Source organism: Nelumbo lutea, chromosome 5 (assembly GCF_056320005.1).
Source record: "Nelumbo lutea isolate HS-2025 chromosome 5, American lotus-T2T, whole genome shotgun sequence".
In the NCBI taxonomy this organism is placed as follows: domain Eukaryota; kingdom Viridiplantae; phylum Streptophyta; class Magnoliopsida; order Proteales; family Nelumbonaceae; genus Nelumbo; species Nelumbo lutea.
The window spans coordinates 18,652,408-18,674,785 of record NC_142688.1 but is presented as its reverse complement, the minus strand read 5'-3'; the positions used below and the strand labels follow the sequence as shown (position 1 = coordinate 18,674,785).

At 35.6% G+C, this 22,378-nt stretch overlaps 1 protein-coding gene and 1 pseudogene across 5 annotated transcripts; one reads left to right on the top strand and one right to left on the bottom strand.

Annotated features, from left to right (window-relative positions):
• The first annotated feature begins 5,359 nt into the window (after positions 1-5,359).
• LOC148850728 (uncharacterized) lies at positions 5,360-22,093 on the top strand. Of its 5 annotated transcripts, none has more exons than XM_088947881.1 (7): positions 5,360-5,916; positions 6,025-6,177; positions 6,288-9,107; positions 9,708-9,791; positions 9,884-9,935; positions 19,535-19,661; positions 21,642-22,093. In XM_088947881.1, the coding sequence occupies exons 1-4, from the start codon at positions 5,874-5,876 to the stop codon at positions 9,728-9,730; spliced, it is 3,039 nt and encodes a 1,012-aa protein (XP_088804007.1). In that variant the 5' UTR covers positions 5,360-5,873; the 3' UTR covers positions 9,731-9,791; positions 9,884-9,935; positions 19,535-19,661; positions 21,642-22,093. The 5 variants fall into 5 exon arrangements, with proteins under 5 accessions (XP_088804007.1, XP_088804005.1, XP_088804006.1 ...); XM_088947879.1 differs by adding an exon at positions 20,312-20,359 and having other exon boundaries at positions 5,361-5,916; positions 6,288-9,791; XM_088947880.1 differs by having other exon boundaries at positions 5,361-5,916; positions 6,049-6,177; positions 6,288-9,791.
• LOC148850729 (chaperone protein dnaJ 6 pseudogene) lies at positions 11,440-17,767 on the bottom strand (annotated as a pseudogene).
• Positions 22,094-22,378: the final 285 nt, after the last annotated feature.

Below are 22,378 nucleotides of genomic sequence, written 5' to 3'. Positions count from 1 at the left end.
TCAATTGTTTAAAATTCATACTCCTTTTCCTTTTTTATTTTTATTTTATACTCTAATCTAATAAACTAAAAGCAAGTTGCTTAGGGGAGATCATTTCACTTTGATTTAGGCCTGGGCTCGTATCAAACCCACAAATTTCAAGGCCAAGCTTGGGCCTAATGCTTCAAGGCCACCGTGGGCCCAGCCTAGATCATAAACAAATAACAACTTAAAAATTAGTTAATAAAATTATCATAAATAGTTAAATCACCTAAAAATAAAGAGAGATAGAGAGGATTCTAAGACATAGGTGCCACCCCTTCTATCATTAACCTATTTTAGCATATTTCTATAGGCCTCTTCCATTATTAGCCTATTGTATTCCAACGAAAGAATTTTACTTTCATACAAATTATCTTTATTTGTTTCATATTTAATTTCTATTTAATTGGTTAATTGTTAGAAAATTATAAATTGAAATATATAACTAAAATTAATAAAATTTACTTAAGTTTATAAAAATATTAAATTTTAACATTTTTTATCTAACAACTAAAAATTAAAATACATTTGAATTATATTTAAAAATAACTAATATTAATAGGATAACAAAAATTAATAAGAAAAATAAAAAATTTATTAAAAGTATTAAAACAAAGCATTTGCATCCCATATAGAAATGAACTAAAATAATAAAACTAATAATAACATAATTAGAAATGTTATAAAACTCTTACTTAGAGATGACTATAACTTAGTCCAACCTAGCTAGAGTTATAAATTTCCAAGGTTAAGCAACTATTTTTTTTCTAAGTTAGGTCTAGTTTGAATCTGCACCAACCTAGCTAGAGTTACAAATTTCCAAGGTTAAGCAACTATTTTTTTCTAAGTTAGGTCTAGTTTGAATCTGCACCAAGCTCACACATAATACAGGTAATAGGATTATAAATGGATTGGACTAAGATCAGGTTAAATTGCATCCACATTTGATTATGAAATATCTAGATGTGCATCCACATTCAATTGTTATGTTGGACCTTGGATTGTATTCATATTTAATCCAAACCATTTTATTATGTTAAAAATGACCAAAAATAGAAAATAATTATTTTGAAAGTATATATGTATAATAAATGTATATAAATATAAAATATTAAATTTATCAATTATAAACTTTATATATTTATACATAATAACTATATGTATACATAAAATAATATTTTTATTAGACATGGATTTTAATTGGGTCGGATGGGATTAAATCCATATCCGATTTGATTATCAATAATGCAAATTCTAACATCCAAATCTGGGTTAATTAGATTTGGAGTTGAATCTCGTATCGTACTTTCAGAGTCCATGGACAACCTTAGCAGACAAGGCCCAAGCTAAGAAACCCCTAAGCTCAACCTAAAAGTTATATACATATATATGTTAAATATTATTATACAATATTTAGATAAAATTATATATATATAGAACTTTTTGAATTCTAATTAAAAAATAACTAATATTAATAGGATAACAAAAATTAATAAGAAAAAGTAAAAAAATTATTAAAAGTATTAAAACAAAGCATTTGCATCCCATATAGAAATGAACTAAAAGATTAAAACTGATAATAACATAATTAGAATATATATATATAAATAGAACTTTTTGAATTCTAATTAAAAAATAACTAATATTAATAGGATAACAAAAATTAATAAGAAAAAGTAAAAAAATTATTAAAAGTATTAAAACAAAGCATTTGCATCCCATATAGAAATGAACTAAAAGAATAAAACTGATAATAACATAATTAGAAATGTTATAAAACTCTTACTTAGAGATGACTATAACTTAGTCCAACCTAACTAGACTTACAAATTTCCAAGGTTAAGCAACTATTTTTTTATAAGTTAGGTCTAGTTTGAATCCGCACCAAGCTCACACATAATACAGGTAATAGGATTATAAATGGGTTGGACTAAGATCAGGTTAAATTGCATCCACGTTTGATTATGAAATATCTAGATGTGCGTCCACATTCAATTGTTATGTTGGACCTTGGATTGTATTCAGATTTAATCCAAACCATTTTATTATGTTAAAAATGACCAAAAATATAAAATAATTATTTTGAAAGTATATATGTATAATAAATGTATATGAATATAAAATATAATTATACATAATAGCTATATATATACATAAAATAATATTTTTATTAGACGTGGATTTTAATTGGATCGGATGGGGTTAAATCCATATCTGATTTGATTATTAACAATGCAAATTCTAACATCCAAATCTGGGTTGATTAGATTCGGAGTTGAATCTGGTATCATACTTCCAGAGTCCATGGACAACCTTAGTGGGCAAGGCCCAAGCTAAGAAACCCCTAAGCTCAACCTAAATGTTATATACATATATATGTTAAATATTATTATATAATATTTAGATAAAAAAATTATATATATTAATATATAAATAAAACATTTTATATACTTTTTTATAATAGAAATTTTAATTGTAAAAAATATAATTAACATGGGCAAGTGTGTCCTTGTCAAGGTTCAAAGTATCAGAAATGCAAGGTGTATCGATAAGACAAATTTAAGAGATGTATCGGGATATGCTTTGGATACATATGGATATGGATGAAAAATCAAGATACACATAAATATGGTAAAAAATTCAAATAAGTCTTAAAAAATATATTACTAACTATATTTACATATTTTATATGATTGTAAATAGGTCATTTAAATGTAAAAAAACATAATTTAATGGTTTATATAAAGTGTGACATATCGGGACACAATTAGTAACCACTAAAAAATGATGGAATAATTAAAATGTAAAAAAACAAAATAAAATAAAATGTGAATGCCAATTTTCAAAAATCAATATAATTAATCTTAATATTTATTAGTATATAAATTTTAATAATTAATTCTAGCATTTATTAATAAAAACTTGTCACTCATTAAGAAAAGTGAAAATTTACTTAAAATTGAAAATACATATAATCATAGCAAATAAATATGTGTGGCTCATTGGAAAACTTGTGGTTGTTAAAATCAAGTGACCAAGGTTCAAATCTTGTTATATCTAAAATTTGAAGATTTTACACTAACAAAACAAAATTAATGAGAGAATTTGAAGTAGGCGCTAAAATTCAAATTTAAATTTAAATTTTCCTTGTAGTAATTGGCTAATTAATGAAAGAGAATTTTGACTTAAATAAACGACATTAATGAGAGATTCGGTATTAAATACAAAAAGAAACCTTGTTGGAACAATATGAACCGATATGTTGCTATATTTTGAACCTTAGTCCCTGTCCTATTAATACATTATAAAAATCTGGCTTGAGATATTTTATTTTTTTGGTTAATTGGGATACATGATGGGGGTAGCCCATCCCCCATAGCTCCTTTGGCTTCAATATCTAAAAACAGTTAAACAAAAAACCCAAAAAATGTATGCACGGGTTGTATTTGATTTGGTTCCATACAATTACGAATGTCATATTGCTCTTAGGGGTGCAACTTGGGTGGGTTGAGGGTCAATCCAAGCCATTCCAAAGGCTTAAACCTCAAGCTCAGGCTTAGATTAATTCAATTATGATTACAACCTAATTTTATATATTTACTAATATTTAAGTATTTTAAATATTTATGTAATATTTATAAAAGATTTGTAACATTAAATTATTAATAAATTAAAATAAATAAAATAGAACAATAATAGATAATATGAAAAAATAATTATTTTATTAAGTAATTAGTAGTAATTTACTATTTTTGTTAAAAATTATTAACATAATTATCCAAACTGCTAAACTACTAAATTATTTATGTGACAAATTACTAAAATAAAGATTAATTATTTTAAATAACATTGCATTCCTTATGATAGTTATCAGTTTCAATTGTTTCACTTTCTTTTGACAAATCTTATGCATTGCACAGGTCCCCATTAATAATATAGATATTAGTTATAGATAAAGGGTTATTTGGAGGTATCTAAAAGCTATGTCCTCATATCCTAGAAGCCTGAAGATGAGATGTTTTAGACATTAACAACAAAGTGAGGGGAAGTTTCAAATAAGATCTATTTGAGAGACTTTAGTGCTGATTTATGCCTAGAATGTGCTGCTTTTAAGAAACTATGTACCAAAAATAGCTTCATGGAAAGTTTATTTTTCAGCATAAGCACACGTTTGGCTTTCCATGTTTTTCACCAAATATGGCTTGAAGCCTTTTTTTTTTGGAGGCTTGTATGCTTCAGGCTTTCTCTGCGGAGACCACCTTAGAAGTAGCAAATAATTTCTTATAAGGTTTTGTTTGGTTTGGTAGATTTGTTTCTCTCTTGTTTTTCTTAAAAACTATCTTATGATTTAACTAATTGATTAACTATACCCTATTGTTTAATTATTGTCTTATGCTAACCTATTGTTTCAAACAATTACCATGATCATTAAATCATAACAAAAGGGATGGGAATATCCATTTTGCCCTTAAATCCTTCACTCTCCCTATCCTTGCCGGGGAATTGTTCGTCTCTTCAACCCTTCGACACAACAATAGAGCGGTAGCGCGAAAACACTTTGACAACAGTGATTGATACTCGGCCATAGCGGCCCTAATCGATTTCTCTTTCATATCTTCGGTGATTACTCACTATTTTGGGTTTTTTTTTTTTCTTGTCCTCTCATACCTATCTTGGTTCTCAAACTTGATAGCTTCTTTAAAGCATCCATCTCACCTCCTCCCACAATCACTTGTTATGACCACCGTTCAGCCATCCAACATTTCTGAGAAAACTCCCCATCATCGATTCTCTACTGATTTTCAAAGGTAAATAGCTATCGGCTAGGGTGGTGATGGGAAGGAGGGGGTAGATAGCGAAGATTCTAAAACAGGGCTATTTGAACTCGTCAACGGTGTTTGATAGCGAAAATTCCGGTGAGCTCATCTGATAGCGTAGCACGGTAGCAGCTACTCGAGGTCGTCACCGACCCACACGGGTCCTGTCCTGTCGTCTCCGATCAACATCAACCTCATCTGGTAAGGCAAGTGGGCTCCGAAGCTCCTCGTCGAAGACTTCCTCCTCTCCATCTCTACCAACCATCAGGATACCTCCTCCTCATCTGTCTCCAATTGGTCGGTTCGGTTTTAGTTTGGTATTTTTGAAAAACGAAGGAATAATTTGATTTTTAATTATCTTAAAAATAATTAACGGTTAATCAAATTGATCGGTATATATAATTATATTTATATTTTATATATATTAAATATATGTCACATATTTTTTATATATTACATATAAATATATATGTATTATATATATAAATATATACATATATTATATTTTATTATCATCTATTTTTAAATATATATATATATATATATATTATATTTTAATAATATATTATTTATTATATATAACATGATATTATACATATATTTAAATAGTATATATTATGAATATAAAAAACCAAAAAACTGAAGAATCAAATCGGTCAAAAATCAAAATCAATGGACCGATTAATCGGTGGTATCAGTTGTGTTTCGGTTTGGAGAAATTGAAAAACCTGTAAGATCGGTTTGATTTGCAAAATAACTGAACCATGAACACCCCTAATGATTAAATTATGACAGAAATCTACAATAGAGGAATAATTAATCAATTATCAAAAAACTTGAGGATAATTTAAGATAATAATTAAATATTAAGAATACAATTTATAATTAGTTAAACAGTAGACAGTAGGGATAATTTAAGAAAATTGAAAAAAAAAAGTGAATGGCGCAAATTTGCTGAGCAGAAAAATTCTTCCGAGTTGAAATACAGACGATCCGGACCATGATTAATTTTTACGGAAAAGACGGACAGGTCCAATGCAGATTTCTGACTCGCCCGTGAATTGGAGCTGCTTCCGAGGTTAGTTTGTTCTCTTCTCTCTCTCACTCGAAGTTGGAGCTTCCGAGGTTTTAGGGTTTTAGCTCGGTGAGTGAATCTGGGAACAAATTCTGGGTTCTGTTGATCCAGATTGTTTTCTAAATTTCTTCGTAGTTCTTTCTTTTATGGCGCTTGGGTTTTGCACCCGTTATGCTCTAAGTAGATCTTCGAAGCTCTTCCGGTTTCCACAGTGGCGATTTGCTTCAGTGCGTCTACTGTCAACTTCAAAGCTCTTCAGTAGTGGTATGTCTGGAGCTTAAAGAAGGCTCTGTTTTCTTTCCTCATTTTATTTTTTATTTCAGATTCTGTTAGAAGCAATTATGCTATTTCTGAAACTTTCCTGTTGGAAACAGCTCGAGACATAGAGAAAAGCATCTATACAATTCTCACAATTCATCGTTGGGAATCCCTGAATCACATGGACTATAAATTGGCTTCGCTTAGAACTGTTCATGGAAAGCTGGCCTTAAAGTTCCTTAATTGGGTTATCCGGCAACCGGGTTTGGAATTCGATCATCTCACCCACATATTCTGCATCACAACTCACGTACTTGTCAAAGCCAGAATGTATGGACCAGCAAAGCTGATTTTGCGACATCTTTCTGAAATGGGTATTGGAGCGGGTTCTGTATTTTCTGCTCTTATGCGGACATACTCGCTTTGCAACTCGAATCCTTCGGTTTTTGACCTTCTAATTAGAATTTATGTACGTCGAGGAATGTTAAAAGATGCAGTTGAGACATTTCGGTTGATGGGTGCTCGAGGTTTCAAGCCGTCTGTTTATACTTGTAATAGTGTGCTAGCTGCCATTGTGGAAGAGAGTAGAGTGGGGTTAGTATGGTTCTTCTTTAAGGAGATGTTGACCAGGAAAATTTGTCCTAATGTCGTTACCTTTAATGTACTGTTGAATTTTCTCTGTGCAGAAGGGAAGCTCAAGAGAGCTGGTTATCTCTTGAGGAAGATGGAAGAGACTGGTTATAACCCAACAATAGTTAGTTATAATACTTTGCTCAATTGGTATCGCAAGAAGGGCAGATACAAAGCAGCTTCTGGGCCTATTGATCACATGGGTTGTAAAGGCATTGAAGTCAATGTATGTACTTATAACTTATTTATTGACAGCCTATGTAAAAACAATAGGAGTGCGAAAGTTTATTTACTGTTGAAAAAGATGAGGAAGAAAAGAATATCTCCAAATGAAGTCACTTACAACACTCTTGTTAAAGGATTTTGTAAAGAGGGGAAGATTGCAATAGCTATCCAGGTGTTTAATGAGATGTTGACTTTTAATCTTGCACCAAATTGCATTACATATAATTCTTTGATTGATGGGTATTGCCAACAAGGGGGTTTAGAAGAAGCATTGAGACTTTTGAGTGAAATGGAAGCTTTGGGATTAAGACCTAATTGGGTTACTTATGGTATACTTATGAATGGGTTTTGCATGGCTTCTCAAATGGATTTAGCAAGAAATCTTCTTGAGAGGATGGGGAGAAGTGGGATTTTTATTGGCCATATCACATACACAATGTTAATAGATGGATACTGCAAAATTGGACAGCTTGGTGAAGCCTTAGAATTGCTTGATAAAATGCTACATGGTGGTGTTAATCCTGATGTTGTCAGTTATTCAGTGCTTATTAATGGATTCTGCAAAGCAGGAATGATTAAAAATGCTAAGGGGATTCTTTGCAAGATGTATAAGACTGGAGTTATGCCCAACCATGTCAAATATTCTACATTAATCTACAGCTTGTGCAAGCAGGGAAATGTTATGGAAGCAATGAAGGCCTATGTAAGTATGAACCATGGGGGCTATGATGCAGACCTTATGACCTGTAACATGTTGGTTGCTTCTCTCTGTGAATGTGGGATGTTGGAAGAGGCAAATATCTTCATGCAACACATTGGTAGGATGGGCATACTTCCTAATTCAATCACCTTTAACTGCATTATAAATGGCTATGGAAGTATAGGTGATGGATTAAGAGCATTTTCATTGTTTGATGACATGATTAAGTTGGGTCATCATCCAAGTCCTTTCACATATGGAAGCTTATTAAAAGGACTCTTCATTGGTGGTAACTTAGAAGAGGCAAGGGAATTTTTGCATAAACTCCAGTATGTTCCTTGTGCTGTGAATAGTTTTGTCTATAACACATTACTGTCTGAAGCATGTAAAGCTGGAAGGTTGGAGGAGGCAGTGTTTCTATATGATGATATGGTTAGAAAAGATATAGTTCCAGATGTTTATACATTTACTATTCTTCTCAATGGTCTTTGTAGGAAGAACAAGACGCTAACTGCAATTATTTTATTTGGGAAAATGAAGGAAAGGGAAACTTTACTACCAAACCGGGTCATGTACACTTGTATGATTCATGGTCTTTTCAAGGAAGGCCTACCAAATGTTGCTTATGAAGAGATGTTGGGGAAAGGTTTATACCCAGATACAGTTATGTTAAATGTGATGATAGATGGATACTCAAGAATGGGGCAGGTGTATAAAGTGGAGAGTTTTATTTCTGCAGTAAATAACCAAAGTCTGTGTTGTAATTTGATTTCATATAACATTCTCTTACATGCATATTCCAAGAGGCGGCTCTTGTTCAGATGCTTTAAAGGGTACAACACCATGATTAGAAGAGGATTTTTGCCAGATAATGTAACATACCATTCCTTAGTTCTTGCACTTTGCAAGTCTGGCATACAGGATGTTGGGGTTAAATTTTTAGAAAAGATGGTAATGGAAGGTATAATTCCAGACTGCTTTACATTTAACATGCTTATTTCCAAATACAGTGAAAATGGGGAAATGGGGAAAGTTTTTGATCTGGTTAACTGTATGAGAAGGTTAGGTGTGTCAATGGATGGGGATACCTACATCACAATTATTAATGGACTCAATAGAAAATATTATTTTCGGGAATCACATATTCTTCTACATGAAATGCTTGGCAAAGGGTTTCTTCCCACCCATAAACATTACATTGCTTTGATTAAGGGGATGTGCAAGGTGGGTGATATAAAGAGAGCATTCAAATTTAAAGATGAGATGCAGATGCTAGGTTTAGCATCTTGCAAAATTGCTGAGAGTGCTTTTGTTAGAGGACTCCTACAGTGCGGAAAGACTGAGGAAGCAATGCTGGTTCTTGATTGGATGCTTCTGACGGGTTTGGTTCCAACTAGTTCTACTTTTACTACTATAATGCATAATCTCTTTAAAGAAGCTAAGCCCATTGAAGCTTTGAAGTTGAGGGATCTGATGGAATGTTATGGGGTAAAACTTGATATTGTTGCTTACAATGTTCTCATTTCAGGTCTCTGTGCTTGTGGCAACGTTGCCACTGCCTTTGAACTATATGATGAGATGAAAAAAATTGGTATTTGGCCTAATACTACTACTTATACTACACTTATCCGCGCCATTGTTAAGGAAAATAATCCTGTTAAGGGTGAAACATTATTGCTTGATATACAAGAAAGGGGATTCATTCCTCAATATGGAAATACTAGAGATTTGCATCAGAGATTGTTTGATACTCTGAAAAGGTTAAACTTATTACAGCAAAGGAAGAGGAAACAATGGCGTAGGATGAGTGGGAAAAACTGGAGTGTTAAATTATAGTGCTGGCTTTTAAGAAGTAAAAGTTCAATTGGCTGGTGATTCTGGGATGTGGTTCATTATTAAGTAATCTTGTTAGGTGTTCACTGCATGCAATGTTGACATTTTGAATCTGTACTTTTTGCTACCCATGTTGGATCATATCTAGATTCCACCCATGATTTTGCATAGAAGTGGCTCATCATCCCCATGCAAGAAAATTACCTGAACATTAATCCCAGTCCCAATGGTGGTAAGAATTATAGTTTTCCTTTCTGTTGAAGTTGTAAGTTGATTAATACTATCTTTGATAAGATTTCTTAACTCTAAACTTATGGCTTTCAGGAAGAAACATGTTTACAGCTGGATAAGCCAAAATGGCTGTATACTATACCATGTAAGTTTGCTTGTTGGCCTTGTTTGTGCTTTAATTACTTCTTGAAATATCAAGTTACCTTCCAACTCATCATGAAGAAAACTGGTTTCCAATCAGAAGTTGGATAAAGTGTCATTTGAGGTATCTATTTTGCACAAACTATATTCTATATCATGCTCTCTTGTAGAGTGGTTTGCATGACCTGTGCACTATTCTTGCTTATGATGAGTTTTGAGGATTAATTGTTACTTTTAGATGTTGTCAATAGTATGCTTGTTAAATTGATGTGCGGAGTCCATATTCTCCTCCCCATTTCCTCGCAGCAGAGATGGCGAGATACCATTTGAATTTTTATCAATTCCTCTTGAATCTCCTTCTTTTCCATTTTCCTGCCAAAAACTTTGCAATCAGATCATGTGTGTGATGCTCTGTCAGTGGATCCATGGTCTCGGTACTGTTCACAAACAGAAGAAAAATTCTCTCATCAGGGATGCAACCTCCCTTCTCAGTGTTGCAACTCATGTGAATTTTTGTTTCTTGCTGCCTAAATCAAGAACATGTGTTAAAAGTGAAAGTTGCCAAACCAGTGGTTGCAGTTAGAAAAGGAGTGGGGATGGAGGGAAGAAACACAGGAGATTTCATACCAGCTTCCAGATGGAGAGAAGAACTTGCGATAGAAGTGAAAAAATTGCTGTTGGAACAAAGAAAGAGTAGGGGACAAATTTTATTGAAGATAAGAAGGAAAAGTGACCACTTTGTACTAGATTTTTGGCTTTGACAACCCCTGAACTTCGCGAAAAGGCCAATTTCGACCTTAAAGAATTTTGAGGGCCATTCCAGACCTCAAACTAAGTTGAAATGGCCACCGGTAGCCCAAAAAACACACGGTGTTAGTGACGCCGTTCACAATCTGTTAAATAAATTATAAAATAATAAGAAATGCTGTGTGGCATTATTCAACTAAAAAAATGAAAAATTACAAGTGAGTCCCACTAAATAAAATAAACTGTTTAATATATAAATTAATAAATGTTAAAAATAATATATATTTGGGTCCCACTTGAAATTTTCTCTTTTAAGAGAAAAACAATAAGTGGGTCCTACTTGAAATTTTCTCCTTTAATAGGAAAATAATAGGTGGTCCCCCACCTCTCTCTCTCTCTTCTTCTTCTTCTTCTTCTTCTTCTTCTTCTTCTTCTTCTTCTTCGTCTTCCTTGACGCCATGTTCATTGTCGTTTCTTGGTGAGCAGAGGACGTTTGCAGCGGTGGTTCCTCTGCTTGCACTCTGCTTCTTTGGATTTTTGTGTTCCTATGCAATTGGATTTCGTAGACATGGGATTGCATTTCAAGCAAATCAGAGCCTAGACATAGGATTGCACTCACTGAATATGATCGATGCCGTGCTTTCAGAAGGCCAAATAAACGGAATAAAAACATTGGAGAGAGTCCTCCCTACAACAGCCATTTTACACATTCCTTTTCAGCAGCAAACTTTTTCTATAAGAAAGATGTTGACACAAGCCATTCACTTGGTCTCTGCCTTCTTGGATTGCCTATGGCTTTCAACCTTCTTCCTTGCAGCTTCAAATTCTTTTTCGGTGGGTTCTGGATGTGATTCACTGCCATTAAATTTTGCCATCAATGATGAGAACATGGAATCAAATTGCTCTTTCCTTTGGCTTCGTCATTGAGAAATAACTGCAAGCAACTTTGATTCAGACTCTGTTTGATTTTTTTCTTTGCTTTAGAGGATCAGTAGGTGGCTCTGTTTCAACTACTTGCTTTGTCCACTTCTGGTAGGCTTTGGTTGCATTAAGCTCTCCTGCAGCTATAGTCTCATCAAGAATATCCTTGAACTTGTGTGAATCCAGTTCAGGATCTGAACAGAGCATCGAACAGAAAAGCATGTTCATATTTGCCCTTGTACTTCTGGAAAAGATCCTTCAAATCATTCTTCTCTGAACCAGACCCATGGTAATTTGTTTCAAACTCTTCTATATTAGCTTCCATAACCTTTTTGTACATTGTTCTGAAATAGTCGTGCAGATTTTGAGCCACTTCCCCTGCAAGCTCAGCATCATCAATACAACCAGTTTGATCATATGGTGCCTTTTTCTTGTCATCTCCAAGAATGGATATCACCTTCTCTAGTGCGAGCAGAGGAACCACCACTGCAAGTGTCCTCTGCTCGCCCAGAAATGACAATGAACATGGCGTCGAGTAAAGAAGAAGAAGAGAGAGAGTGGGACCTACCTATTATTTTCCTCTTAGAAGAGAAATTTTCAAGTGGAACCCACCTATAGTTTCAAGTGGGACCCACTTATAATTTCAAGTGGTGCCCATCTATTATTTTCAACAATTATTAATTTATACATTAAATGCTTTTTTTTTAATTTAGTGAGACCCACTTGTAATTTTTCATTTTTTTTAGTTGAATAGTGCCACATTAGCATTTCTTATTAGTTTATTCATTATTTAATAGATTGTGAATGGCGTTACTAACACTGTGTGTTTTTGGGCTAACGATGGCCTTTTCAATTTAGTTTGAGGTCTAAAATGGCCCTCTAAATTCTTTAAGGTCGAAACTGGCCTATTTGCAAAGTTCAAGGGTTGTTAGAGCCAAAAATCCTTTTTCTACTGGGTGAAGCTATACAGTGGTTGAAAGGCTTCATCAATGCAGTACTGTACTCTATGAGGGTGGAAGGATGGAAAGGTGTTTTGGAAATTCCAAGAAGGAAGTATTTGGTGGAGTTGAAGAGGAACCAAAAAAGGGTTGGTTTCTGGCGGTCTCTTAATTTTTTGGACACAACAGTAAACAGCTAATCTGTTTACCCAAAGGAAAGCAAGGGATGGAAGCTAGTTGCAGAGAAGCTACAGAGTTTTTCTTTTTGTTGTGTATTTATCTATGTATGGTCTGCAGGGGTATTATTGTCCTTTTATGTTATTTTTATTAGTTGTACTGTTGCCCTAGTATTTATACTAATAGAGCTGCCGCCAGCCATACTTTTTTGGCTCTCATTCTTTCTTCTCTCTTCTCTACTCTCTCCTTTAACCTCGATAATATGGTATCATAGCAGGTGGGGTCCTGAAAAGCAGATCGAGACTTTGTCTTTTCCCTTTTTTCTTGTTCTCTTGGATTGAAAGATATCTACAGATTACAGATCTGATCTGAGAAATCCGTAGGGCTCCATCCTTTTCCTTTTTTTTTTTAATTTTTTCTTCTTGGTCGTGTGCCAAGAAAACTCAGAAATCTAAATTAGATGCTGTGAAGGAGATTAGAAATCTCCTGTGGATTGTAGGATCCTTCTGTAACAAGGAAAGTATCCTTAGTAGGTCTCATATGACCTTTTAGTGTGGTGAACACTGTGGACTGGTGCTGTGAAGCTTTTGTGGGGTCTGTTTTTGGTACAGTACTGTGTTTGTACAGACCTGGAAGTACTCAGATCAGTGTTGGGAAGGTGCTGTTTGGCGTACAGTAATTTTTTTCTGGGGATCCATTGTGAACCGAAGCAGCTAGGGTGCAGTTCCAATGGCCTCTGAAGACAGTGCTACTTCTGGTGTTACATCTGGACAAAGAGGACTGAACAGTAACATTGACCATGTGAATTTTCCAATGTCCATTACCTCCCTTGATGGTAGTAATTATCTCGCATGGTCCAGAGAGATGAAGTTATATATTACAGCTAGGGGGAAGATCGGTTACATAAGTGGAACAGTAAAAGAACCGAAGAATGGCACTACTGAACATGATAGGTGGAATCAGGAGAACTGCTTAATCATGTCTTGGCTTCTCTCTACCATGTTACCATCGATCAAGCAGAATTTTGTGTGGGAAGAGACAGCATATGAGATTTGGGAGTAGGCAAAATCCACATACTCTGAACAGAGGCATTATGCTAGAATCTATCAGCTGCAACCTGCAAGCAGAGTCTTCTAGATGCAAAGAGGGGAAATGGAGTTTATCAGCCTACCATTCTGCCCTTTCCTCCATTTGGATGGAACTTGACTACTATTAGAGAATTGAATGGGAGAGTGGTAAAGATACTAAAGCCTATAAAGCCCTAGTTTTCAGCAGTGTGTGTTTTGCCTTTTTACTAAGGCTGAATTTAGTGTATAAACCTACTAGGGTTCAAATATTAGGTAGTAAGGATCTCCCTTCCATCAATGAAGTGTATGCCTTAGGAGGAATGCAATGAATAATTCAGAGGGGGAGTAGATTGCTCTAGCTGCAAGGAGTGTCATGAATACCACTAAGAAAGGTGATTTCCAAAAGAAAGGGGATGGGAAAGATAAATTATGGTGCACTAACTGTCAGCAACCTAGACATACATGTGAAAGTTGTTGGAACTTAGTTGGAAAACCAAGTGGTCTCAAGAACTGAGTAAGAAATCAGCACTGGAACAGAACAAGAAACCAAATCCTTAGTATCAGGATCGTTCCTCTAGTTAGAAGAAGTCTGTCTCTACCAATGTGGCTTTTCAGGAGCAAACAACTAGTTCTTCTATGAACACATCTCAAGAGTATTATTCTGGTTCAGATCCTAAGGAAGACTTCTTCAATGCCTTCCGTGACCATTTGGAACCATATGTGGTAGGGCCCTTCGACGGATGGATTCTGGGTCCACCCCCTCGACTTCCTTTGTGTCTACATCAGGTAACACTACCTTGGATTTCCATGTTTCCTCTCAGACTTCGGAATCACCATGGATTATCAATTCTTGAGCTCCCAACCATATGACTAGTAAGTCCTCTTTGTTTCAGTCCTATATCCTTCTTTCTGGCAGAGAAAATGTGAGACTTGTTGATGGTTCATTCTCTTCTATAGTTGGTTGAGGAGCTATCTCTCAATTGTTTGGCTTTGCTCTTCTAGATGTGCTTCATGTTCCTTTACCTATTAACTTGTTATCTATTAGTAGCATTACTCGTTCCTTAAATTGTTCAGTTACCTTTTTGCTTCATTCTTGTGTGTTCTAGGATCTGGCCTCTAGGAGGATGATTAGAAGAGGAAACTTGGCAGATGGTCTCTACGTGCTGGAGAATAAAGCCGGTCTTGTGTCTATAGGTTCTATGAGCCAATTCCTTGTGAGTAGTGCCTACTTATGGCACAATCGTCTTGATCGTTTGTCTTTTGAGTGTGAAAATTTTGCTTTCCAAATTGTTTAAGTCCATGTCAATTTCTGAGTTATAGTGTCAAACATGTCAGTTAAGTAAGCATTGTAGAAGCTCCTTTCCAATGAGAAATAAAAGATTGAATTTTCCTTTCCACATTGTGTATTTTGATGTGTGGGGTCTTGTTACTATCCCCTTCGAGATTGGCTATAAATATTTTATCACATTTATTGATGACTATTTCTGCTACACATGGATTTATCCAATGTGTTCAAGAGAAGTACCAAAGGTCGTGCAAGATTTTCAATGCATGATTTTCACCTAGTTTTAGACTGAAATACAATTCTTTGAGTCTAACAATGCAAAAGAGTATTTTCATAGTGACTTGACAAAATTTTTTACTTCTTGCGGTACTCTTCATTGAAGTTCATGTGCAAGAACCCCCAACAAAATGGTGTTGCAAAAAGGAAGAACCGACATTTGCTTTAAGTTGCTCGGGGCATGCTATTACACATGCATGTTCGCAAGCGTTTTTGGATGGATGTTGTTTTGTCTACTGTTAGACAGTTTTGTATACCCTTAGCTTCAATCAAAATGATGTACTTTATGAGTTTATTGTAAATGAATAAAAGTGCATATTTGATTCATGTTCCCTTAGTATGTTTCTGTGTAATACCCTTAAACTGGACACTTAATGAGACTCGTGTTAGTTTAGAATGTTCACAACCAGTGGGTCGATCTGGGGAGACCTATCCTGACAAGGCTGACACTGTGGTGCCACCAAGTCGGTTGGGGTGGATTGTCTCAGCTACCGGGATGAGACCCTAGGCACATACAGTGTAGGATTAATTGAATCTTTGAACTGGACCAGATTTCCAGTATTGCCCTGGACCTTGGAGATTGATGAGCAAAACTGGAAAGTTACACCCGACCCCTAGACTCGATTATGATACTGCACTAGGTGTCAGATTGGGCTGTCTTTGATGTACCAATCAGTGAGATCCTTAACGGGGGTCAAAACCTGGGTATGTTGGGATAGTCTGAGAATTCATCTTAGTGGGTGATCATAGTGACAGGATCAGCCCCTTTGTCGGACAAAGGTAATGATCGGGGATGCTCTCTCACTGATGGAAACCAAGACTGCCGGTAGCCGATTTCAATCATTGAGATTTGTTTTTGCAAAATATATTTTATATGAGATATAAAAGTATATATATTATGGTTTCGAAATGATTTGCAAAAGGTTTTAATTCCCGGGATCCATAGAAGAGAGAGTGCAACACTGTTCCTTGCAGCTAAGGGAGAGGTCCTCTCTTGTCGGGTAGTGTATGATCATTATGGGCTAAGAGGTTAAGTGTAAGACCATTGAGGATGATACCTGATGGGCTAATCTTGCATCTGCCCATAGTCCCTAGGTGTTACAAGGTGGTTTGGCCCAAGAATCACTTAGGGTAAGTGTTAGGCCCATAGAGACCATGAGATGGTTTTCAGGGGGTGCACTGTCCATAACAGTGTATTCGGCCAGGCCTTGTAACAAAGGTTGGGCTGAACCCATGTGGCTGATGTGTAGATTAATGATTGGGTCCCACGCCATACAAGGAAGCCCAACTGGGCAGCAGTTTGGAAGGCTAAATGAATACATAACCTTAAATGGATCTTAAGCCCATTTCGAGATGGGCTAATTTGATTAGTCACTTAAGGGGCGAATTCTGAGATGGATCAACTGATAGGATTGGGCCCAGACCCTATCCACTTAGAGAGTCCAAGATCTAAATGAGATTTAGATCTGGAAACCTCCTAATTAGATTAGGAGATGGCTGATCTAATTTGCAGATAAGATAAGGGTTATCCCTTATCACTTAAAGGGACTTCTAATCCAAATATGATTTGGGTTAGCAACTCCTAATGAGATTAGGAGCTTATCCCTTTAAGTCTATAAAAGGAAGAGGGGGCGGCAACCTTTAGACATGCAATACAATCCAGAGATCCTTCTCTTCAGAGCTGAGATTACTAGAAGAGAGAATTCTGCACCCTGCAAATACTCTCTTGCCGCCTCCTTCCTGCAGCCGCCGTCTACAGCAATTCGATCTTCAGTTCTTGGGAGAAATCAAGATTTGATCTTGATACCAATCTTTTGAAGAAAAGATTGGTGGGAGTTGTATTCACAAGCCGTCCAATTGATTCTTGCGAAGGGTCAAGTTCTTTTGGAAGAACACTGTTGATTCTGCTCCACCCTGCACTGCGCCATCTTCAGTGGGAGCAGATTTTGGATCCTTCCTTGAGCGTGAACACCTCCATTGGGAGATACTGCTTCTCTGTATCAGGTATTATCCCTCCCACTCCTTTTGGTTCAGATCTGGTTCAGTTTATGGTTCAAGAATGATCATTGAAAATATGATTTTCTAAATAGGGAATTCGATTCCCAGTTGAAGGGAGAGAAAAAATTTTGAAATTCGCCACCTTATTCTGCAATCTTTGGGCGCCATGTGATGGATATCCTATCCCTTCATCTACAACACATGTTATCAATCGTATGCCTTCCCGGCTATTTTCAAACCTTTTCCCCATAAGTATTATATTCTATGGATGTATCTGTTTTTGAATCTGAACCCTTCTTTCAAGGAGAGAGTAATGCTGAGGAGAAACCGACTTAGGTTCCTCCCTTTCATGTCTTTCTCCGTCGTTGCAAGGATCAACAATGTTCAAGAGTTGTGGAACAGCTTGAAGCTGTGCAACCAATACCATCGAACTCTCCGGGGGTAGATCTATTGCAATCAGGTACCATTTACCCAAAAGGGCCTTATTAATCGTTTTGAGATTTCTGATGCCAAGGCCTCCAAATTTTCTAGGTTGGCACATCAATCATGACTCATTAACTCCATAGGTACTTGGCAAATGACCTCTCAAATGTGAATGCATGCATAAGTTCATTGCGTTTGCATATAATTTTGGATCTAAACATGGTACACCATTTAAAACCTCAATGCACCTACTAAGTGGATATGGGTCAGGTAGTGGAACTAATGGCAAACTCTTTTCATGATCTTTATTCATACGGTACATTGACTCCATAGTAAATGCAATGCAAGCTTCACCATAAGCCTTCAAATTGTTGACTAATGTTTTTGACCTTTTGGGGTAATGACTTTGTCTAGGGATATTGGTCTCTTCCCTCTATTGGAAATATTTGTGCATCTGATGTAAGCATGGGATTTGAAGAATCCAACCTAGTATACTTAGTTCGGTATTTACCGGAATCCAATAAAAAGTTACTACTCTCTGCATCAGGGGTATCTTTATCTTCTTCCCTAGAAGATCTTGCACGATTAGTAATTTTAGTGGTGTCACAAAATTTTGCAAAGCTCATCCCACAAGGGAAATCCTGTTGTTTGTAAATTTTTTTGCAATGAGATGATCTTGCATGGATGGATGTAATTGGATAAATTATATACTTAAATTGCTAATACTTTAAAAAGATTGAATCATAAAATACATATGACTCACTCTTATGTAGGCCTCCCATACATCATCATATGCCAAAGTGATCTTCCTAGATGGATCCATACTAAAACCTGTTTGCTTGCATGCATTCTTGAACTTTTATACACACTTCGTAGTTTTTGAATTTTGTTTTTCGGTTGCATATCTGTATACTTGCACCCTATCTTCCTATTGAAATCCCTTTGAACTTCTTTCCAACCAATAGAGGTAAACGTAGTAGTCTAATTATTACCCTTTTTGCACTGCTCTACCATCAATTCAACAAATATCCTCTCCTCCTTTCTTGACCATTTGGCATTATCTTTTGTATCTCTAGATGTACTATAAGGCACGTTAAAGCGATGGGGTTGTTTGGTACCTATTCATCTCGGGCCTAACCAGCCAAGTGGGAGATGATGGTAGAGTGGCCATAGGCCCTCATTTAATCCTCAACATGTTGGAATATCCAATGGCCATGTGACAAGCCACATGTTGATGGTTATCTCCATGCAACACTCTCACACACAATCATTCATTTTAAATAATTACCTATTTATTTATTTTTTATAAAAACAAATTTATTTGATTGTTTATTTGAAAACATTTTCATGCATGGAGATACCAATGTTGTTGGATTATTTGGATCCATATTCCAGCTCTTATTGGGTCAATGGATATCCATTTGACCCGGTGTAGACTGGATGACCAAGTGGTTAGATCCTTGGTCAACATGAGACACTTGTCTCAAATCTGATGGAGCATGAATTCTAATGTTAAGGAACACTTATCTCAATTGGTTATTCTGGTAACTGTTTTCCTAATGTCAAGGAACTTAACGTTGGAGAAGCAACTATATAAGGGATCACTCCCAAGTGCTTCAACAACTTGACATAAGTTCTTTACTGAGAAAGGAAAAATATCCTCTCAGCCTCAGCTCTGATCAGATTAAGCAGTTCTGTCTTACACTTTGTTTGAGAGGTTGGTGTCTCGGATCGTGTACTGTGCAGCTGCTATTATTCTCCTTGCATGCAGGTTCGACACATAGAGATCTCAGCCGTTCGCTTCTGCATATACTTGGATCATCAATTAATGCAAGGGCTCGGGTGTTGGGTGGAGGCACTTGCATCAATGCTAGCTTCTACACAAGAGCAAGCTCCAGGTATCATATATATGTTTCTTCTTTCTTTAATTATAATCATATGTATGCAATAGATTAATAATTAATTTGTTTTGAACTCCTTTAGTAATTAGTGGGGTTTGAACTCAAGGCATTATTTATGAACTTGTTGGTTACCAGCAGAGAACTAGAGGTTTCTACTCAACTTTCTACATCTATTCTGGGTATTCAATTCTCTGAGGGTAGTGTTAAGAACTTCTTCCGTGTTCATTGCATATATGAACTTGTAGATACATTCATCTTTGTATGTGTAGCTGTAGGCGAACATGTAAAGAATTCTGTTTTTATAGGATATATCATATATGTGTAGGTGGAAAGCAATTATTCAGTCTTGTAGGATTTATAAAGGCACAAAAGATAAGCCCGGTTCATAATTCCTGAATCTTGATAAAATGCTGGATTAAGGCACCAACATTTTCATGATCAAAGGATTCAAAAGTTTTCTTGGTTCATCAGACAGCTACTAGTGTTGGATACTAAGTAAAGTTAAGGAGAGTTGTTTATAAGAAAATACAATCTGGAATCTGGATGATGAGTGAGAACTGCCAAGTATTGGGCAACGATACTGGACCTTTAAATCTTTACCCAATTTTAGTTCGACTCCAACTAACTACATGAATGCTGTTTTGCAGAGTTGGTTAGTTCTAGATTTGGTGTCAGGTTGAATAAATAAATTATAGGTAAGAACAGTTGCTCTTTTGTTGGGATCATTCTACAATTTGTGGTCTTTGTTTTTTTCCCTTGGCATTTCACTCAATTTGAATGGCAAAGAGAAAGGCTATTTTTGGACTCTCTGATGCAGAATACCATTTTTTTTTTGTCTTGGCTTTTTATTATGTGTAATTTTTAAGCAACTAGTTAAATTTCATTTGGTTAAACAGATCTTTCAACTAAAACTATGAGCATATTTTTGCTTTCTAAAAAGGGCAGCCCAGTGTATGAGGCTTTCGCCAATGCAGGGTCTGGGGAGGGACAGGTGTATGCAGCCTTACCCCTGCACATATAGAGAGGCTGTTTCCATGATTTGAACCCTGGTCACCCAGGTTGCAATGGAGTAACCCAACCAAAGGCCTACCCTCTGGAAGAGAGAAAAGTAGTTCTGGTTTTAGCATTTATTATAGTCTTTGACAACGGTACTGTTTCTCAGTAGTTACATGGATGTTGTAATGGATTCTATGTAAAGGATTTACTTTCTATCATAATCCTTCATGTTCTTAACAATTCAAATGCTAGGAAATGATTTATGAAGTACTCCTTCTCCTTAAAACTCAAACCGATGGTGAGAACTTAAGGCCTCATATAAAGATTTAACAAGAAAAAAGTTATTGTCTTTGTTGTTATAGACTTGTTAACATGTTTTAATTTCTTGATTTTCTTCTTTCTACCCTATTGGGTCTTTTGCTCTTATTTATTCTTAATTTTGCATATACTTAGGTGGGCCTCTAATATATAAAATCTGGAGATGGTTTAAGGATGAACCTCCTTCCCTCTATGTTAAGAACAGACTAGAGCTTTTGCTGCATTACTGGTTGACATTTTTTTAGTAAACGGAAAAAAAGTATTGTAGTATTGTAAGGAGGGTGAGGAATCCTTAGAATTTACAAACAAGTATGACTATAATATCCACATGACATATACAACATGTTCAAAAAATGATGGAGCCTACTGATTCTGGAAACAATCAAAAGGAGCTCTCATGAATTGGTGTTGTACTTTGGCCCATCTCAACAAGGTCTATCATTTTTTCAATTTTATTTTTACCCAACTTTCTGATTATAGGTGACTTATCTAGAAATTTCCTGTGTGAATAAGAACAAGATCGTATTCCTTCCAAACTGAGCCTGTAGAATTCCCATGTTTCATTGTTCCAGACATTTGTGCAAAAAACACGGTATTTTCCTTGATTGTATATGTTGTGTTTCCTTCCATGGCTTGAGCCCTAATGGCTAAAATTCATGGCAGGCTGGAGAGTTCTCTTCTCGCATTCAGCAGCTAGGTAGCTAGCTGTGGTTCTGCTGCCAACCAGGACTTGGTCGGTTCAAAATTTTGGATGAGTTGATCATTGACCTGTTGCTGAAGAAGGCATCTTAATATATGAATCAACTGTGCCAAGTGAAGCTAGGCAATGTGCTGAGGTGTTCCATATGTGCCTTCACTATGGTCCATGGAGATTTTTTATTCCTTCTTCCCCAATGACATCCAACTAATTTTCCCTAGTTCTGTTTTTTCCCATTCTTTGTTATTCTTCTTTGATAGAGAACTGCATATCTGGCTGTACTTGAAAAGCCCCAACCATGTAATTTTGGTGTATGCTGCTTATTGGAAGTAATTTAGACTCACATTTCATTTCGTAATTGTGATTTTGAAGGTCAAAGGATTGACATGATCTTATAAGCATTGACATTTTAAACTCTCCTCTGCTATTTGTTATTTGTGAAAATTCAATGGTTCATTAAATAACCAGAACTAGTTTGATTTTCATAAAGAAAACAAAAAATTATGACAACAGACTTAAATGCCCCAAATTTAAGCCCAAAATAGTGGCAGATGGTGTTTTCTTCTATCGTTCTAGAGGAAAAACTTGAATTAGGCTCAAATTGGGTTTAAAAGAAGAGGCAGGATGGTTTATTTCCAAAACTTTTAGGGGCATTTAAGACTTTATGACATGGTTATCAAATTCATGTCCAAAGGGTAAATTT